Raw genomic sequence first — 21136 nt, forward strand, 5'->3', positions numbered from 1 at the left:
AATTTGTGGAAACTGTGCAAGAACACAAGAAGGTTTAGTCGTCAGCTAACAAGATGCCCCCTGGTGTAGAAAATGTGTGCTGCTTTACAACGTCGTCACAAGTGTTAGACAGTGGGCCTCATTTACCAAATGTGTACAATTAAGTTTTTATTTTTATGTAGTTTTCTGTTTTGATTTCAGTTCAGTTTTAGTTCATTTTAAGAGTGGTTTTACTAGCGTAGATTTGTTTGCGAATGGTTGGCTGATATTCGCACAGGACCCTGAAGTGGGCATGCCTATTAAGAGGCTTCCCTTATGCTAATCAACATGAACAGGATGTGATTCTTTTTTTCAGGATTAATAAAGTGATCAGTGGCAGCTACTTCCATCTGTGAGGCAGAACCAGGGGACACCGGGGCAGAAATCTGATAAAGGTACCTTCACTTTCACTCTGGGAAACCCCATTTCAGTGGCAGTCACTACGCTGTCATACCACCAGCTTACTGTAGACACTCATTTCTTATGCCCAAGGATTCTTTGCTCTCACCTTCAGACAAAAGCTTGTTGGTATTGCTGTATTAATATCAGCATCAAGAGCATGTTACATATAATTTAACTTGCCCATTTCTCAGCCTCCTGATCTATAGTGAACATAAAGAAGTTGAAACACAGCTTGTTATAATTTTTCCACACACCATATGAAAGCAATTTTCTCATATTTGAGCTTTGGGCTCTCGGAATGTGATTGGCCAGAGAAGAATTTTCTCATAGTGAGCGATCCAGGGCAGGGAATGCAGCCTGTTGCATGAAACTGGCTCACATACAGCGCGATTCTGTCATCAGAGAAATTGGACATTCATCAACCATTCTTCAATGTGTTGTTGCTGAAGTATATTTCTATAATGTCTTACTTTGGGGCTGATCGGAGATGGTGCTTAAGTGTAGACAGATCTGGCATACTAGCATAGCGAGCATACTAGCACACATTCAGATGACCTGCAGGGCAATGAGTTTCCTACGGTGAAAAGCTGTACCCACCCCAGTGAATAAGGAACACGATGTACTACTCGTCCAAGGTCCATTGAAACAGCAGAATGGTTTAATGTGCGTGGCTTATAGAAGACACCACTGCTTATAAATTCAATGGCAAAATGTCTGTGGCAGTTCCTGTACAGAAGTATCAATTTACAGGCTTATTCACTCTGAATACTTCTGTCTGCATCCAGGAAAGAAAGCAGCTTGTGGAAGCAAAGAAACCCCAGGTGTTCTGATCCACACAGAACACAATACATTCTCTGTACAATCAGTTTATACAGCTGAATATTTACTGAAGACACTCAGAGGAATCAGAGCAGAACCCTTGTTTCCAGGCAAGTTTGCAATCCACCCTGCCGCCATCATCACCATGGCATATTTAATCAGAACTGGAGCAAAATGTATTCACTATAGTTTACATTATATGTCTATGAGAAACAGCACATTAATTTCACTGGACTGCTGATGCATTCCAAAAAACACATCATTGGAGAGAAAATCAACAGTTTATTTCATCTGAATGCCATAGAGATTGTTTAGCAATAAATTCCATCTGCATTGATAATAATACTGTACGGTAATCTCTACTTATTCTCATCAGGTTTTTCAGGGAAATCCAAAAGCACATGGGGCTACATTTTTACATTATAACTCTTATTATTTGTAATTGGGGTTTGGTCAAGCAATAAATGATTTTTGAAAAAAAAAACTTTTAAAAAAAAGATGAGATGTCAGGATTTTGTTTTCAGCTTGTATAAGAGGTTATGACTGGAGAACCACGTGTTGTTCAGGTAAAGAATAGGAAAATTCACTCTGACTCTGGATACTGACTGGCTCAGTAATTCAGCTTGACTACTCTCTCAAAGTGATCCCACCTTTGAATGTACACAGAGCCAGCTGGAAAGCAGATGTGCTCTGGAGGGGAAGGGTGTGGATGGATCTGGTTCTGATGGAAGTAACCGGAGGATAAATGGGGGGTGGGGGGTGGTATTGGTACAGAGAAAAGCATTCATGTTCAGTATCACTTTCGTTACAAAACGCCTGACTTATATAATTTCTGTTCTTCAGTAAAACAGTACAGTAGGCAATAGGATAATACACCATGTCACAAAGCATGCATCTCAAGCTGGTTCCACAAGCATGCCATTGACTTCAGTTTACCCCACTGACCTGGACCCAGATCTCAGTTCCATAGAGCGCCTTTGGGATGAGGTGGAAGGGGAAGTTTGCAGCATGAATGTTTGGAACTGATGGCATCGAGTGGACTAAAATCTCTAAAGAATGTTTCCAGCACCTTGGTGAATCCAAGACCGCAATATTTCAGACCAAGATTGCAATATTGCAGACCAAGACCGTGATATTGCAGTCCGCGCAACTACCAAACCAGACAAATGAAACAAAATGTTCAATTTCTGCAGAGCTAAATAAGAAACTCCACAAAAGCCCTGGTCAGTGTGTGTTAAGGTTGCTACCAAAATAGGGCCCATGGTGTTCAGAGGCATCCAAAATATGGCAAGCAATGCAGCGCCAGGATTTCACAGATCTCTGTTATAATGGGGCTCAGCTGTTTCCTGTGCTCAAGCCAAACCTGTCAGACTTACATCAGTGCGTGATGTCATCAGGAGGCCAGAGGAGCGATGTCAGTGTGGATTACATCACTGGCGCTGGACAGCTGTGAAAGAGCAGGCAGCTGCATGTAAACACCCTGAGCACAGGGTCCCAGCTCTGCGCAGAGAAAGGCGCAGTTACGCAGAGTGACGCAGGCTTCTCTGCAGCAGGGTGCTCTGGGTATTATGCACAGGGTATTTATTAACTGGACTGCGCTTTGTCTTTTTGGTACTCATGTTTTAGCTATTTGACCTTATTATACATCTCAAGTGCACTGATCTCTAGGTGCTCAGACCAGTGTAGGGTTAGGGTTAGGGTTAGGGTGCCCCTAATCTCTTGCTGTGCAATAGCTCTTAATCTTAACCAGGACAGCAGTGTTCAGCATGATGTCCAGGTCCCCAGATCCGAAGTAGAAACGGAGGCACACTACATGGCACAGCACAGCAGAATACCAGCTGCCCATCGGGGTTTTACAGTTTTATGGATGTAAGACTGAACCCTACTCTTTCACACTCCTTAGAAGTACAATACAGGGCAGCTTTCTGCTTGGCTGCTTGGACAATGCTTAAAAATCTGACTACTCTGATGAATTTGTCAACTTCTGCAAAATTTCTAACCCAAATATCACTTAAGCACCACAATGTGGGCATTTTAAGTTAAATTAACTGCTTTTGGCATCAAGCCTTTGAGGGATTTATTTTGTGCTTTCAGTATGTATTTCTCAAATCCACCTGAGAGTTTAATAGGCACTGTTTGACGTTATATTCCTGCCTAAAATAGTTTTATTGTATGGAGGCCCCTGTACTCACTCCCTCTAATGAATGAAAACAGCTATAACACTTACTGCAGTCCACAGCCAACTCCAGGTCTAATCAGTTGATTCAGTTCACTTGCTATACTTTCAGAAACATACTTGACCGCTCAGTGAAACATGTGCTTATAATACAGGCTTACTACTACTATTTAACCCTGTAAGTACCACACAAAAAATGAAATGGATAACAGGCACAGTGGCCTATCACATAGCAGGAGACATGGTCCCCACAGTGGAGAAGGCAGGGTTCAATAGACCACTTAAAACCATTGATTCAGAATACCAGCTGCCTAGCCAGTTGGACCTACAAGAGCTGATCTTTCCAAAATTGGCAATGGAGGTAGTGAAGAGCGAGCAGCGTGAGAATGAGCGGGCATTTCCAAATTAGGGAACAACATGAAAAACAAATATGGTGGTCCTGAAATCCCCCCCCCCCCCAAAAAAAAAAAAGAAGAGTGAATAAAAACATGTAATTATCATCAGTCCAGCATGTAGGCCTCAGCAGCCCATCACAGCACATCTCGGGTTCGAACAGATTTTCAGTTCTGAGGAAGAGGAGGAGGAGGAGGAGGTCTCTGCACTTCACGGCCGGCATAATTGATTGCAAGACGTGCTATTTGTCCACACAGCCGTTTCTCTGTGAATAAAATCTGCCATGGAAATGTGATCATAAGCTGCATATAATATAAACTGGCCATGGTACAAATGTGTCTGCAAAAGCCTGAAACCGCTTAATTTGAGTGGAGCCTCTCGTTTGGTAAACACGTCTTTAGAAACCACACCGATAAAAAAATGTGGCCTGCATTTGTGCCAAAAGTAATATGTGGGTAATGACTTGGTTTGGCTTTTTGCCTCAAACTATGGATCAACTGTGGCTTGTTCATCTGTCTTAATGCGAACCATTCCCTAATCTCTCAGAACCTTGCTGCAGCATGGAAACAGTTGTGCCAGATTGCTGGTATTTCCATGAACTGCATGTCAACTCAGTCCATCTGTTCACTCCAATGTCCAGATACAGTATAGCCAAACCCAGAAAATTATTACACAGCATTGTTATTAGTGAAAATAACAGCTTCATGTCTGGATTTTAAGCAGACTGCTCGTTAATTTCAAATGATGCTGGCCATCAGATAAGTTAACTGGATATTTGATTTAATAACAGCTAAACAGAATTAATTTGTTGATAAAGCACTTTACTGTCAACTTTGGCTTTCTCTCTGGCATTGCAGGAATTTCTTTCGTTTATATTATTTATGCAATTTTTAAAATAATGGCCTCTCTGTCATACTGAGCGTACAGATCCCTTTTACAAGTCAGGTCTTAAGCAGCTAGCATTTGAAAGGTAAACTAACCAGAGTCCATTCATAACATTTTTGAGAGCTTGTTTGAAGCTCAGAAGCTGGAAACTGGTTCAAAGCCAAGGAATCTCCTTATAATCACATCCACACTTGCATTTGTGTTTTTCCAGGCATACAGTGTAGTATTCCCTAGGTTACGCACACACCCAGCCTAGCGCCCACGGAATGTGTGAGCTTACCTTTGTAGCGTTCGTGCCATAACAGTCCCGCCTGTGACATCATCAGGCAAGGGCCTTCCCACAGATGGCCCCTTGTCGCCATGACAACCTGAAAATAATCTGTGCAGACTTGTGCGGGCTGACTTGTGTGTGCATTCCAGCGGGATTCCCTGGCACAGCTTGCTTACTGCCGTTCACCCTGGCAGAGCTTGCTTACTGCCGTTCACCCTGGCACAGCTTGCTTACTGCCGTTCTCCCTGGCACAGCTTGCTTACTGCCGTTCACCCTGGCAGAGCTTGCTTACTGCCGTTCACCCTGGCAGAGCTTGCTTACTGCCGTTCACCCTGGCAGAGCTTTCTTACTGCCGTTCACCCTGGCACAGCTTGCTTACTGCCGTTCTCCCTGGCACAACTTGCTTACTGCCGTTCACCCTGGCAGAGCTTGCTTACTGCCGTTCACCCTGGCAGAGCTTGCTTACTGCCGTTCACCCTGGCAGAGCTTGCTTACTGCCATTCACCCTGGCAGAGCTTGCTTCCTGCCGTTCTCCCTGGCAGAGCTTGCTGACTGCCGTTCTCCCTGGCAGAGCTTGCTGACTGTCGTTCACCCTGGCAGAGCTTGCTTCCTGCCGTTCACCCTGGCAGAGCTTGCTGACTGCCATTCACCCTGGCACAGCTTGCTTACTGCCGCTCCTGTAGCTGGGCTCCAGGCAACCCAGCACATGGGAATCATTTTATTTTATTTAATGAACAAAACATAAGAAGTTTGTATGCTACCATATACAGAGATGTGTCTGTCCCGCATACTAGGTTAAAATATTATAAAATAAGTATTATAGCGCCCCCTGGTGAAGTATTCCAGTAACCTCATTTCTTTTTGTGGCTATGTTTATTAGCATTCCCATTTAACTTGCAGAAACATCTTAAAATTCAACTTACCAATTTTTATGCCACTAAAGTGTGCACTGCACATTAGAGTAATGTGTCCTATATTGATTCTGTGCATTACAGACAACATTCAATACAAAAAAATTAAAAAGCAACTGTTTCAAAACTTAAATAACTGAAACATATTTCTGGATCTAAAGTAGTGTGTGGTTAGAATGAGGGCAGCACTAGGTGCGATAGAGAAGGTAGCCTCCAAACGTTGTGACGGGCGGGTATCTGGCAGGAATGGATCCGGTGTCCAGTCTTAACCAAACCTGCTGTCCAAAATTAAGCTCCAGTACAGCATCTCCCGTGATGACCCTGCTGCCACTGTCCTGGCCGCTGGAGTCTTGAGACCGGAAGGCTAGCTTGTCGACATCATCTACCACCAGGTACCCAGAGACAGCGGAGCTGGTGTACTCAATGGTGTACTTGAACACGTAAACTCCCAGGTAGGGTATGGAGAACTTTCCAGTCCCCGGAGCATAAGACACCCCGTAGTTCACATACAGGTTGTTGAAGCGAATTGGCCCAGGAGCACTCATGGTATAAGTGTGTGCCACGAAAAAGGTAACCATGGGAGCATACCGGTAGGAGCCTTTGGAAAAATCTGAAATGGAAGAAATGTAAGAGAGAATCTGTGTGTCTGCGTGTGAGTGGCTGAGCTTCAGGGGGTGAATGAGGCAGATATCTTACCGGGGGAAGCAGCGCTGTCAGACAGCTTTACGGTGCAGTTAGTGCCTCCAAACGGAGAGCGACAGGCACACACGTAGCCGTGCTGTGCATCGATGCAGGTGCCGCCATTCTGGCAGGGGTAATGAGCACAGCCCTGAGATTCCACTGGGTGGAGAAGAGAGGAAATGCAATTAGAGCTTTAACTACAGCTCATATTAACCGCTGCAATGAGGTACACACAGTACCTCTCTCTCTCTCACACACACACACACACAAAAGAAATTATGAAAAGGGGAAAAAACACAAGTGATTGAATGAAGCAACAATCTCCAGTCTTTTTCTCTGTAGATTCACTGGTCTTTTGGTCTGTGTTTATGCAAACATAATGGGCAAAGTCACTAGAAAAGACCATCCGTATGACTTAAAGATCATCTACTGTATATAGTACTGATTCAGGAAAATAACTCTGAGCTTTGTCCGTTTGTCAATTTATTGATAAAGTTAGTTTTCTAGTCACCATACTTAATTTACTTTTGAAATAATTGTGCACTATGATTAGTAGAGATAGGAAATAAATTGGCCAAGATTAAGTACATTTTTCTAAATGGAGCACATACCTTGGCATAGATAATATCATTGCATACCTTGGTTAACAATATTATCAGTGTTCCTCTGACTCCTCCCAGATACGGCTGAGGAGGCATTCAGTGCGGCTGTGGCCTCAAGTCTTTCGTCCAGATCCTCGGCATGCCTTTGAAGCACTGAGATGTCTTTGAACATGCTGGCCAGAACACAGTTTAAGTACGCTGTGGGATTCATCGGCACTGATTCACACAAATCCTGGCCTTCCTGTTTTAAGAGTTCATTCAGTCCCTTTTGGAGGTGGGTGAAGTTAATGTGTTCTTCAAAAATCTGAGGAATGTGAGCTTGTCGATCCAGTAATATTGACACATTTTGGTACAAGTTCCTCACATTCTGGTCGCTTTCTTTCAACCATAAAACTTCTGTAGTCAGGTTGAACGTTATAATGGCGAGGTCTTCTACTCTATTGTTTAGATACTTGTATTTCCAGGCTAGCCCCATTTCAGCTGGTAACTTCTTCTTTGGTTTAATTGTAGGGGTGGAATTGTAGTTCAGAGAATTTATTCTGGACTCCATGCGTTGGAGGTGCATTCTATGCTCTCTAAAATTGCTGGAATAATTTGCGTGTGACCCCTGCAAATGTTCAATGGTTGTCTGGTGGTCTTCAAGTTTGGAAAGTGCTTCTGTCAGCTGCTGGGAAAGGTGGGTGAGATTTTCAGGCTTGTTCATTTCATTAGTCTGATTCATAGAGTCTGAAAGTCTGTCAAACAAACTTAAATCGTCAAATCTCTCCATTTTTTGTTGCAGGATAAGGACAGTAGAATTCAGAAAGTCAATGTAAGGTATGAGATTGGAATTATTTATTTTTTTAGTGACATCATCATATATCTCATTGAGCTGTCGGTTTGTGTTATCAAGGTTATTTTCCAAAATGTAGTGGTTGTCATTAACAGTGTCTATTGCTTTGTTGATGATGGTCATAGTGTCATTGAGGGCATCCTCAATCCCATCCTGACATCCTCTCAACTTCTTATCCACCTCATCTTCTTTTGCCTTCGTCTGGTTGCTCAGTTCCTCCTGAGCCTTCTCAAGGCCAGTAATGCTTATATTCAGAATGTTGATGGTAGTAGCAAGACTTTCAAGCTGGCCCTTCATAGCAGAAAGCTCAGCTGTTTGTTTCTCCTCATTAAATACACCAGCAAAGCCATTATTGTCTTTAATTGGCCTGAGCTCCTCCAGGTCATAGGATACATGGCTGATCTTCTCCTCAATGGCGTTCATCATGTCGTCCATGGGATTGACTTTATCACACAGCGTCTGGTTCACCGTCCTGATGCTGTCCTTGATCTCCTGCATCTGCTGCCGGAGGTCCTGCTTGCACCGCTCAACCAGAGTATCAGACGTTTCTCCCGCCGGGCGACTCTGCAGACCAGCGGCGTTAGAGAGGTTCCATACTGCCAGCCCCTGCTCATGCAGGTCCTGCTGCAGCTGCAGAGTGAGCAGGGCTTGCTTCCTGACTGCATCACCCAGGAGAGACACCTGCTCTGAGAGGGTAGAGTTCTCATTTCCTTTGCGGTCAGGGATGGCGGATCCATAAACAGGCTCTCCTTCAAGGGCAGCGTTATCCTTCTGGAAACTATATTCATCTTTCAGTTCAGTTGTTATATTGGTCTGAATGACAGAAATATCTTCTTGTAAAGAAGATACTTGATCCTTCAGATTTTGGATATCATTCCCCATGTGTGTGTTACTTGCCTTCATTGGGCTTTGAAATGCTGTCAAAGTGATCACTGTCTTATTGAACTGCTTCAGACTGACTTTTGTGGCCTCAATGTCCTCTGATACGCTCAACTGGTTTTTGATAATGTTAGAAATGCTTTCTTGTATCATACTCTGAAATGGTTTGATTTCTTTTTGGACAATGTCTCTGAAAAATTCTTGGATTGCTTTGGTCTTCAGAGCTGTAATAAAAAAGCATAAAAACATTTATTGTGCAGAGCTTCGATTCACTTCCTAATCTAGTAAAGATTGGGAAGTAAACACATGTACTAATATTGTCTTACAGGTTCACAAGTTTGAAATACCTCCCTTGTAGAATATATTAAGATATTGATTTTCAATTCACATTCACAACCCTTTGTTCTCAGGGGTGGCTCTCAAGGAATCTTGGCAGGAGCCACCTTGTAAGTAGCCAAACATTTCCACCAGTCTGGGTCAAATGTTACTAGCCCTGTGCCTGCCCTCTATCAATCACTTCACATTCACAGAATGCATGACACATTCCTGTTCTATTTTCATCAACGATACTGCTCATAGAACAGCGAATGCACGTGCACATGATCTAGACTACATTTAGAGAACAATCTCGAGAGAAAGTGTTGGTCCAACACCATCCCAACAGGTTTAAAAGTGATCACAGGATACGCATGTCGCAGCATATGCAAAAAGTTATATATTTATTTGGATGAACAATTCATCAGGTTTTCACTGCTGGAATTAAACAACTTTATTTTTACAATTTTTTAAATTTACAATTTAAACAATGTAAAGATGACATTAGACATTTTTAGGAATCAACTGATCCTGCAACACTGTGAAACATGATGTAATACCTATACATACACTTCCTGTTTGGCTATTTATCTGCTAGAAATAATTTATCATAATAAACTTCATTACCTCTGCTAAATGGCAAATGCAACAAGTGGAATAAAAGTCAGGATCACATTTTAAGAACCAAAATTGCAGAATTGGGAAAAAACGATGCATTATGATGTTGTTTCGCTAATCGCTAGATGCAGCAGGATTTGTAACTGGCAGTATTTTGTAACTGTAGTTTACCGATTTATGTTGCCATGGAAACTTGTTTTGTGTCTAATGATAGGATTAGGCAGGCATTATTAAACTACCTTAACTCAACCCTTGCCTATTTTTCTTAAGGTAGATTGATTATCACTGATTATGCTCTTCAGTCATTTTGCATTTTACAGTATAGACCCATCACTGTTTAAGATGTCTCACTTGCCTGACGGACTAGTGAGTTCAAATTGGACCCTAAATATAAACTACTCTCCTCTGACAAGCAGGCAAGCTGAATTTACAGCCCTAGTTGTTCTATGTTGAAAGATCAGGTGGTACTAAGCACCTTTAGTCTTAGTACTTTCTTATAAATTTGAAAATGTGTAAAATGATAAAAAATACAATTTCTTGAGCATACTGTTTTTAAAAGATCTACACAACGTTGAAAGGTACAATGAAGTATTTTGAAAATGACTCATTATTAGTATAATAATATGAAACATTGATTCACCTCTCAGGATAGATGGAAGATCATCTCCCTTCTCCTCGTTCAGTTTCTCCTCTAAGGAGGAGAGCACCTTCTTCATGTTGTCCATGTCTGTGCTTATGTCATTCACCTTGTTCAACAAAGAGGTGAGTTTGCTTGCCTGATTCATGACTTCATTGTCCATTTTTGGCTTTATGGCTTGTAAAAGAAATTGTGAATATAAATAGAAAATAAAAACATAAATGCTAGGATTATGTACAAAGTATTGCATCTAGACTAGTACAGCAAATTCTCCCAGTGCTCTCATTGGCTAATACTCTCTCTGCATGAATGCCTTAAAATGTGGTTCCGTAGTTATACAACAGTTATAATTCAGCGTTACCCCCTGCAGAGACAGAACTCTAAATCCTTAATTAATGGTGCATGACTGCTGCACATCTAATGTTCCAGAGACTTTACTGACCGGGCTCAGTGGCCTGTTCCGATCCCTCTGGTGCTGGTACCTCTGAGGTTCTGCTGTCTGAATGGACTTCAGCTCTGCGGGCTGGCTGCTGGATCTGAGGGGAGGAGTCTAATAACACATCGTTGATTTAGTACAAGGCATCAGCCAATAGGGTACGAACAGACCGGTGGCACCCTCACCTTTCGGCTGGCACTGGGGGCCCACGTATCCTGGACAGCACCGCCACTCCAGCGAGGTCATAATCTTGTGTTTAATTTTGTAAGTCGGACTGCTCATCATCTGGTACCTTTGGGTGATTCCAGACACAGAATCTTCAGCCTAATTCCACTCTAGGCTCTAAAATAAAAACTTAAATGTGTTGCTCAACAGTATAGACAAAGTCTATTTGTTTTTTATTTGGTATTTATTTGGTTAGACTGAATCTGACTCTAGAGTTCTGTGTGAACACATGCAGCCCCAGTGGATACTCTGGATCTGACTCCAGAGTCCTGTGTGAACACAGGCAGCCCCAGTGGATACTCTGGATCTGACTCTAGATTCCTGTGTGAACACATGCAGCCCCAGTGGATACTCTGGATCTGACTCCAGAGTCCTGTGTGAACACATGCAGCCCCAGTGGATACTCTGGATGATCCCGACCTTCTCTGACACCCTTCTCGGCTCCAGTAGCACGGATCGGTGACGATGGGCACGTAGGAGGAAGCTGAGTCCATCACTACTGTTGGCGTGAGGCGAGTGTGCACGTACGCACACCAGCTTCTGTGAGGGGAAAACAGGTAGAGCTTTTTCATGTGTGATGAAGAAATGACTGATATATATAAATATACATAAATCTTCAGTCAAAGTTTTCATGTTTAGTAAATGAGCACAGAATGTTTCATTTATGTTGTGTGCATGATGTATTTTAAAATGTTAACTCATATATCAAAACTGAAAAGTTTTTGAAAATGTTTTAAATTTCTGAAAAAAAATAATTTTTTAAAGCATTTTGAAATTGAAATTGTGGGTTACTCTCAAAGAAGTACATGGAAAAACTAAATCTGAAGTTTACATATTCTTAAAAAACATTAATTGGAAAATGTCTATTAAAATTCTACACCAATTTTGGAATTATATAATAGCTTAAAGTTGTCAATATGAATATGGAGTGCAATCTTAATTAACTGCATGAACATTTATTGTATGCTCATGAATGTGTTTTACAGATTTCTAACATTGTTACACATTGTTCTATAAACCTCATCATCTACTGCCCTCTCTTCTCAAGATGCAATATCACACATATCTATTCCTGCCTCCACCCACACACCCAATCATGTAGTTACAGTATCAAACCAAAACAAATTTCACTCACTTGCCCCTGGAAGTCTCAAAACTAGGTTTGGTGGCACTTCTGCTGCTGAATGTTAGTCCTGGTGGTTTATGTGCTTTCTCATTCAGTCCAAATCCACTCTGAATCCTTTGGCTTTGTATCACTGGAGTGGAGGAGTTTCTTCTCCCTGCAATCTGGTTGTTCTTTGAAAAACCAGCTGTATTGTTTGTTACATATAGAATTCTTGCCACTGAAGCTGTTGATTTTGTTGTTTGAAGTTCATCTCTCGAAGCTGTCAGGTTCCTTTGCTGTGCCTCTTGACTATTTTCTTCTGAGTTGTTAACGGTAAGATTTGGAGAAATGGTGTGATTTTCCAGCTGTCCTGCTGTTCTGTTGTATGTAATCATCCCAAGACTTTTGTGGCTGAAGTATAGAAAGTACAGATACGTTAGCCACATCCATGTCATGACTGATGGCCCGCGTAACTTCACTGTGTAACCTCAACTACAAACAGACAAAACCAGTCCCTTCATTTAGAAGCTCATTACCTGAGGAATACGTCCTTTAAATGTGCCCATAGTTTCCAAATTTTGTTCTGAGGAAATGGAATCTGTCATTTGACACACATGGGGTGGTTTCCTGCTTCAGTGGGCTTTCTTTATGACTCCTGACCTTTCAGGGCACAGTATTAGGTGCTGGAAATCATGGGATTTCTGTCCAGCGCTCCAGTGTTTTGGAAAACCTCAGTAAAGGAAGGACATGCAGTTTCTTTTGACTTCCTCTTGGCTCTTTGCTCTCAGCCGTACTTTGTCCTTCTGGTGTTATGATGGCCAATCAACATCCTGGCCACATCCTGAGCCAATGTGGTGCTAAGGCTAAGAAAACATATCCTCCTGCTGTCAGGCAGGGTGAACCTGAAAAACAGAGTTAAAACCCCTTTGCACCTGCCATGGCTCTATGCCTATAATATTTCAAGCACATTGGCTGGAGGTTTTTCTCTTCTTTTTCTAGATATAAACCTAAAGTCCTGAAAAATTATTAGTCATTTTTCTATTTTTATTAGAATTTTTAGTAGTAAAAATTATTTATAAACTATACTATTGTTTGAGTCGACCAGACTATTTAAGTAATGCAGTACAAATTATCTGTGTAATGTAGTACATGTTCTCTGCTTCAACTAACTTTTTTTTTACACACTAGTGAAGCTCCGCTGCACTAGAAAGCAAAAATAACATTTGCAATTATGCTTTATTATGCCAGCATTAAACCAACTGAATTATTTTCTATTTACAGTGCCCTGAAAAATATTTTGTCCTCTTCCTGATTTCCTCTATTATTGCATATGTGTCACACTGAATGGTTTCAGATCTTTAGACAAAATATAATATTAGACAAAAGGAACCAGAGTAAACACACTAGAATATGGCCCTAAGTCATGCCAGGAGTTTGCCAGGAGGGTGGCAGCCCCTGTGGCAAAGAACCATGTGCTAGTTTGGCACAAACCATCACCCAGACACCGCCATGGTGGTGACATCATCGTGCTGTTCGGTTGCTTTTCAGCAGGAGGGACTGGGAAGCGTGCGGTCATCAAGGGCCAGAGGGATGAAGCTAAATACAGGCCAATCCCAGAACCTGTTTCATAAGTGATCTGTATTTAGGGCAAAGACTAATAATAATAATAATAATAATAATAATAATAATAATAATAATAATAATAATTTTGGTTGGTAGAAGGAAATCTATTTTCTATGATTTACTTAAATTATCCAGTCAATTATGAATCCAAACATGTGCATCGACAAGTGACAAGTTCCGCTACTTCATTTATAGATAGCTGTCCAAGGGCGACTTTCTCAAGTTAAATAATTACGCCCTCGATCTGGAATGTATCCGGTAGCTCAGGTTAAGCAGGTAACGAGTACTAAGCGCCGCTGAGTTCCAGTAGGTGGGCGAGGCGCGTTCATGAGCGGAGGTCAGGGTAGTGCTGATGGACACGCGGCATACACGGAATAATCCGCCGTCTCGAGCTTCTTCTCCAGCTTCAGCACCACGGATAGACTCATCCGCGCGGACACTAACCAGGAGAGGAGGCGTTCACTGATAAATTTCTCTTAAATTCGTTGCCATTTAAAGACATCAATTCGTGTCTACTTACATACGATTTTTGATTCTTTGCCATCTAAAGACATCAATTCGATCTGCTCGTGAGAATAAAATATATTAAAACAGTGGAAGGAAAGACACGAAGTGTCTGTCGACAACACGATCCACAGGTTTGAAATATCATCCTTTTCTTCTGAAGAGTGTTAAAGTAGCTACGTGAATATCACATTACATTCTAAAATATTTAGGGATTTTTCCTACAGATGAAACGACGAAGCTCATTTGCTTTAAACAATTCGATCGATATGGGTTGTCACAACGGGTAAAACATTGCAATTTTAAAAAAATAAAGTGTAAGTTGGCAATAGTTTATCACAGTATGTATTGTTATCTATAGTATTATTGTACTGGAAGTGCTTCATATAGCTATTGAACAGACTGATTGTGCGTCAAACAGGTGTTTGCATTCCCAAGACATGTTAATAGACTTATCCTAAGCACACATTTCAACGTATTATTGTAATTTGTGTGAGGGAACATTCCTTGATATACAGGAACTGAAAAATGGGTGGGTGGTGTCATGATTCGTTCTTCTCTGTCTTGGGCTTATTGATCACAGTGTGCGAACATCTTCCCAGCGATTTGCAGTTTGGATGCCATGGACGCGCTGATTAAAGGATTCTCCAAAGCGAAGGATGGGGTTGTGGCGGCGGCAGAAAAGACGAGGCAGGGAGTGAGTGAAGCGGCTGGGAAGACAAAAGAAGGGGTCATTTTTGTGGGTAGGTTTAAAAAAAAACGTTAGAGGGACTAAATGTGAGTTAGATTAAGAATAGGAATTTTCATAAGGTAGGTCGACCTGCAGGGATAGTTTGAAATACTATACGGAAATATTAAACTGGATCACGGCAGACAGCACATAATGACCTGGATTTATGTTTTGATCGAAGACGCCCGCTGAAGGACGGGCTCAAATAGTCAGGAAATATGTGCGCGTGCGACCTTTTCCAATGCCCCCCCCCCCCCACCTTCTTTTTAATAAAGGGAAACGAGTAAATGAGTGCTGGAACATCATATGTGTAAATCTGTGAACTGTCTTATTGTTGTTTACAATTCAGTTGTTACCATTCCTTAAAGTAGATTGGAAACATGTTATGCTTCTATTTATCTTCCAATAAAATTGGTTGACATTTGAAATAGACTAAAATACTAGCCATGTGTATGTATTTTTTCTTTCTTCATAGGTACTAAAACAAAGGATGGTGTTTCATCAGGTAGACAAACCTCTATATTGTATATGTACTGTGCATGTCTTCATTTGATTTCTAGAGTACATATTAGCGAATATTGTAAAACTGTGTGTGTGTGTGTGTCTGTCTGTCTGTCTGTCTGTCAGTTTGTCAATCCTGAAGAAGACATATTAGAGGTGTCATACTGTGTGTATTATGGCAAAAATCCACACCCTTACTAAATCCATGTAAAAAAAACTGCTATTGGCTATCTAGAAAAGAAAAGAAACTGTTCCATTTTCTATGTTCTCCTTTGAAATGCATTATAATTTGTTCACATCTTCCATTGGCCACTCCCGAGTTTCCCATGCAGTTATATATGTGTGTGTGTGTGTGTGTGTGTGTGTGCTCTGATGCTTATCTCTCTGTATCGCTGCATCTGTGCTACAGATCTGAGATCACACCCATCTGTGATGTGTCTGGTTACAATTGACATTACCTCTATAAAGCATTAATGATGCGTTTATGAGCATCACAAAAATGCACAAATAGCATTGACAGTGTTGTATGATGATTAAGGACCTGGGTGGTAACCACTGGGAACTGGTCAGGGAGCCACTGGCGAAACACAGTTTCTCTGGACCTCCCTGAAATGTGCCCCGCTGCTTTAGTGGTTGGTAACTATTGTGGAGCATTAAAGAATAGCATATACATTTGGCCTTGAGAAAGCCAGAGGAAATTCAGTTTGTGCTCTTCACCTTTGAATCCTTTGTCAATAACATTTTGTAATAAAAAGCTGTAAGTTCATTCAGTGCACAGATTCAGAGAAATGTACTGGCATAAAATAATGCACACTGGAGTACACTGGAACACAGAAATCTGCCCTGCTCTCAAGCTTTCATGGCCACTGCCGTTTGAAGGTCAAGCCGCTGTTCCGTATGAGAATTCAGTTCAATTCAATTCAATTTTATTTGTATAGCGCTTTTTACTGTGAACTGTCACAAAGATGCTTTACAGAGTAGCAAGGCAACAAATAGAGCAAAAAGGCCTGAACCCCCAAATAGCAAGAACATGAAAAAAACTCCCAGTGGGGAGAAAACTCTGAAACAATGGCAAGAAAAAACTCACTAATGAGAAGCAATCTTGAGAGGGCCCCGGCTATAGAGAGGCAGCCCATTCTCCACTGGCCAGCCTGGTGTAAAGTAGCAGTGGAATAGAATCCAGCAGAAATGCTACAAGGGATCAATCACAGCAAATAGAATGAGTTCAGCAGGCTACAGTTGAGGTGATAACTAAGAGGAATAATAGAAGACCAAATTGCACAGTTCAGTATAGTGCAGTTTAGAGGAACTGGGTGATAGATCTAGAGCTCCAGGCTGCATCAAGGCCTGGGCTGGGGAGGAATAGGCCTAAAGAAGCCATCTTAATTCTTAACTGGGTAAAGAAATGAGCCTGAGGAGACCGCTAAAGACAGGGATGAGGGGGAAAACAGAACATATTGATCAGGGACCCATGTTGGATTTACAGCCCTTTTTATACACAGCTTCCCAGCTTCAGGATACTGCAAGTAATTGTACAATTGCTGCTGAACTGTTTCTGGGCCAGCTGTGTGTCATTGCATCATTAATAAACACACAAGAAAGCTAACAAAATGTCTGTTGCCGTTGTCTCTCAAAATGAGGACCAAAAAAGTGTCAATGGCAGTAAAGCAGGGCATCACTGTATATACATATATAAATATATATATATACATATATATATATATATATATATATATATATATATACATATATACAGGGTTTCTCCTCAGTGTTAATAGCCATGGTGCTGCACCTCCGCAAACGTCAATAAAACCGCAGACACTAGGAAACTAGAACCGCATACGAACAGTGTGATGGGACCACTAACGACCAGTTTCATTTCTTTTCTGACAGGTGCATTTCATGATGAACAATAAACCATTCAATTTAATACATAAAAACTGGTCAAAAGATTAAAGGACAAGTACAGCAATAATTATTGGCAATAGCTGCAAGCACATGATTCACATTGTAATGAAACTCTTTCTGCCTTGCAACCAACGGCTGAGGAACATTTTGAGTCCTTTATATGTAAGTTACACATTATGTGACTAATAGCAACACAATCCCATTCTGTGCTCACATTCTATCTTACGTGATTGAGACAAACTCCTCAATCCCAGCCTCTCAGTGCGGTCTGAGGACGCGACTCAGACACGGAAGCTGAGCTGAGCTGCTTTCCTCACGGCCGTTTTTCCGGTGCAGTTGCAGAAAAGACCGTGTCTCAGGTGTCACACGTGGGTGGAGCCATGGTCACCGGGGTAACGGCCGTTGCCCACAAAACAGTGGAAGGAGCAGGAAATATTGCTGCTGCGACTGGATTGGTCAAGAAAGACGTAGACAAGCAGGCACGTATAAAACATTCCTTTGTAGTTATAAAGAGTTGTAGATAATGTGGTTATTTATGTTATTGTAGATGTATGTCTGCTTGTAATGAGAATTGCATGGTTTTCTTTCTATCCTCTGCTTCAGATGGATGTTTCTTTGTGGGCGATCATACTGTGAATTATTCAAAGCAGCAGAAGTGTTGTTATTAGTCACATTAGTGAATGTCACTGATGAGACTGCAGCTGCACATCGTCCTTACGCATCTCATCCACTTGTATCCAACCATCAGGGAACTGAGAATGCAGCTTAGAGACACTGAGGATTTCAGCATGGTGGGGGGTTGGGGGCTAGTGGGAGTGGTGGAAACAATTCATTGGTCTGAAGTGTTAGCGTGCAATAGTGTACTTTTGCATTTAAATGTGTCTGTAGCACTTTTAAAATGGATGTCTAGCACACTACAGACCCAAGCACAGCTATTAGTTGAAGCAGTTTAACTGATGCATTCTGGGAATGAGATGCTATTCTGGTGTCTAGGCACTGGGGAACAGATGGGAAAGAATGGGGTGATGGGAGTGAGGATAACAGCAGTGTAGTTTCTAGTGCTGCTGGTCACTTTGAGTCCCATCTCATCACATGATCACGCCTTGGAGGTTGCCAGTTTCCACCCGCCAATTTTTTTAAATTTCTGCTGTCTCTCCAAACCAAATTCAACTGGAACGCTAAAATACATGTTGTGGTTAATGTGTTTGTGTGAAAAAAGTAAACTTCGAACATCTAATTAACGTACTGGATACAGAATGTGCAGACGGCCATATTGAATCAATTTCGACATGTTTATTATTTTTAGTTCAGTTTCAGTTGTTTGACAGCCATTGAACTTGATTGATTTGCATAAATGGGTACTGTTCAACATAATCTTCTGCTCATTAGGACTTAAGACTTTATCATGAGTGACTATATTAAACAGCCAGCAGAAAATTAAAACAATAATTAACCAATAATTTACATTAATGGATTGAAAACAAGTGAATTATTTGATAGAACACAGACGGCTGGTGTTGAGTTGGTGTACAGGGGCTCGTTGGCAACGTTTCATTGGGTTAGGGTTTAATTATCTCCAGCCCCGTTCCATACTGGAAGAGCAAAATACTCCTTTTTTTAAAGATAACAAAAAAAAAAACATGATGGTGCCCTGAAATGGGGGGAGTATGTATGAAAGTGGTATCATTTCTACATAGTGAAACCAAAATATACAAAAACATCCTTTAATAAGATGTGAGACTGTGTGCTTTAACCACATGTGAATTGTTTTATTAAACAAGGAAATAATATGTATTTGTACCAAACATGGAGCTCACTGTATGTTCAACCCAAAAAGCCATTAACACTTGAACCTAGTATCCATAAAGAAGTATGTAAATGGGAAAACAGTCACTTGCAGTGATGTGAAGAAAGCTGATCGGTCTGAAATGTGACCTGGCATATATCAGTCAATCAGTCAAAGCTGTTTCCTCTGGAAATTATAACAAAGCTGCTGGTGAACATGACTCAGTCTCTGGGTCCTGACTTCCTGAGTTTTACTTTTGGCAAAGGAGAGTAGTGAGGCCTTTTCCGTTTAACATCACTGTTTCTACAACAAGAACAAAGTGAGGAAAATAAACCTTGATCTCTGGGACACCAGTGTCTCATATGAAAGCTGGTTTATCCTTTTGTGAAAATATTACACTGCAGGGTTTTTTTTTATTTATTTGCTATCTTTATGGGAATCATTTAGCATTGGCAATCAGAGGCTGAACATGGCAGAGTGGCAGAGCCAAAGCAGAGACTCTCTGTATCTCTCAGCCAGCTGGAGGCATTACTAACCCAGTACTATGGGCTCTATTTTCTGGAATAAATGTCATGTGACGGTTGGGCACATTCCATGGCGTAGTGCGTTGGCACACTGGGCGTGGCTACTGAATGCTGCTCATTTTGTCACGTTAGTACTTTTTTATCGATAGTTATAATAGTTTGTGCTTTGAAAACGGTGATTTCGGCGAGGTCCCTAAATGAATGGGAGTGGACTGGGAGCCAGACTACTGAAGATGAACTAATATCTGTGTTTATGGACAGAATGAAGATATGGCCCAGGAGGTCCTGATAGAGAGCACAGGAGAAGCACAGATGGATCCTGAAAATAACTATCAAAGCACATGCGAGGTAGGTGCTTTTTTTTGCAAATGATCTCTGCAATTATGTATAATAACTAAGGGGACCATTCCATATGCTGAATAAAATGTTAATTCAAATAGCAGATTGTACTTCTGCAATCATGCAGAGTGGAATACCACCTGTTGTGTAATGCATGTGTTAAGTAATTAATTAATTTTCATTTTTAGGATCAAGGTTATCAGAATTAAGTGCAGCAAACAGACGAGCCAGAAGGAATGGCAGGGGCAGGAATGACAGGGGCGGGAATGTTTGATGTGCCCAGTCCTGCTGTGCCTGGCACTGGTTCCTCTGATCTATGCTTCTGTGTGTGTCGGGGTCTGCCATCTGTGTGGGCTACTCTGGACCTGCTGCCACCCTGTTCTACCACCCTGTGATGCCACCCTGTGAGTCCCTCCCACTGGGCGGAGCACCTGGTCTGCTGGGCAGTGTGTGTCTATGGGCGTGTGGCTTTGAGTGAAAATGACCTCTAAATGCTGTCTTCATTGAATATGTATCACACTATTTAAGGACCCAAAAATAAATTGTATTTTTGTGTGATTATTTGTTCATATGTTCAGCTGTGATGAAATATAAATATATTTATATATTCTACATGTACAAAAATTGAATACTGAGTGGTGTTTTAAAAGTGCTGTTTAAATTAAGCTACTGGACCGTGAACCTGTAAATAGTGTTTCAATCCAATAAAAACCAATGTCTGTACGTCTTTCCAATTTCTTTGTGGAGACATACTACACAATTTGTTTAATAACGAAGTACTTTTATCTCAACAAATGGTTTTGCAGTAAAAAAAAAAAAAGAAATGACAAAGTATCTTTGCCTTTCAAAATGGATAGTGGACACTTTTCCAAAGTGAGAATAAAATATTAATTGGTTAAAACAGCCACATAATAATATATATTGACAATGGTACTGCATATGTAAGGGCACATGTAATTCACAGATTTTAGGGCGTATGTAATTAAATCAAACCAGGCTTACCTGCTCTCGATTTA

At 41.3% G+C, this 21136-nt stretch overlaps 2 protein-coding genes and 1 long non-coding RNA gene across 4 annotated transcripts; 2 read left to right on the forward strand and 1 right to left on the reverse strand.

Moving 5' to 3' along the window:
• The first annotated feature begins 160 nt into the window (after window positions 1-160).
• LOC118237496 lies at window positions 161-1400 on the forward strand. Its single transcript, XR_004767188.1, has 2 exons — window positions 161-413; window positions 1206-1400. It is a non-coding gene; the product is annotated as an uncharacterized LOC118237496 (long non-coding RNA).
• A 4271-nt stretch (window positions 1401-5671) lies between these two features.
• Window positions 5672-12840, reverse strand: LOC118207105 (multimerin-1-like). Its single transcript, XM_035380412.1, has 8 exons — window positions 12236-12840; window positions 11521-11640; window positions 11061-11167; window positions 10882-10989; window positions 10443-10616; window positions 7195-9093; window positions 6572-6715; window positions 5672-6485 (listed from the first exon to the last, which is right to left on the reverse strand). The coding sequence occupies exons 1-8, from the start codon at window positions 12658-12660 to the stop codon at window positions 6064-6066; spliced, it is 3399 nt and encodes a 1132-aa protein (XP_035236303.1). The 5' UTR covers window positions 12661-12840; the 3' UTR covers window positions 5672-6063.
• Window positions 12841-14028: 1188 nt separating this feature from the next.
• Window positions 14029-20843, forward strand: LOC118237301 (alpha-synuclein-like). 2 transcript variants are annotated; one of them, XM_035435862.1, is made up of 6 exons: window positions 14029-14466; window positions 14935-15075; window positions 15538-15567; window positions 17808-17950; window positions 20043-20129; window positions 20309-20843. In XM_035435862.1, exons 2-6 carry the CDS (start codon window positions 14955-14957, stop codon window positions 20327-20329), a joined length of 402 nt encoding a protein of 133 aa, XP_035291753.1. In that variant the 5' UTR covers window positions 14029-14466; window positions 14935-14954; the 3' UTR covers window positions 20330-20843. The 2 variants fall into 2 exon arrangements, with proteins under 2 accessions (XP_035291753.1, XP_035291752.1); XM_035435861.1 differs by having other exon boundaries at window positions 14041-14466; window positions 14916-15075.
• Window positions 20844-21136: the final 293 nt, after the last annotated feature.

This window comes from Anguilla anguilla, chromosome 10 (genome assembly GCF_013347855.1).
Source record: "Anguilla anguilla isolate fAngAng1 chromosome 10, fAngAng1.pri, whole genome shotgun sequence".
NCBI lineage: Eukaryota > Metazoa > Chordata > Actinopteri > Anguilliformes > Anguillidae > Anguilla > Anguilla anguilla.

What these genes read in the sequence shown, in the direction of transcription:
- LOC118207105 (XM_035380412.1), bottom strand. Translation starts at nt 12,660, where the DNA reads ATGACATGGATGTGGCTAACGTATCTGTACTTTCTATACTTCAGCCAC. An exon ending in GGAACAGGCCACTGAGCCCG is followed by an intron (nt 10,617 to 10,881) that starts GTCAGTAAAGTC and finishes TTCTTTTACAAG; the next exon opens with CCATAAAGCCAAAAATGGAC. An exon ending in TCTTCCATCTATCCTGAGAG is followed by an intron (nt 9,094 to 10,442) that starts GTGAATCAATGT and finishes TTTTTATTACAG; the next exon opens with CTCTGAAGACCAAAGCAATC.
- LOC118237301 (XM_035435862.1), top strand. Translation starts at nt 14,955, where the DNA reads ATGGACGCGCTGATTAAAGGATTCTCCAAAGCGAAGGATGGGGTTGTG. An exon ending in AGAAAGACGTAGACAAGCAG is followed by an intron (nt 17,951 to 20,042) that starts GCACGTATAAAA and finishes GTTTATGGACAG; the next exon opens with AATGAAGATATGGCCCAGGA. An exon ending in ACTATCAAAGCACATGCGAG is followed by an intron (nt 20,130 to 20,308) that starts GTAGGTGCTTTT and finishes TTTCATTTTTAG; the next exon opens with GATCAAGGTTATCAGAATTA.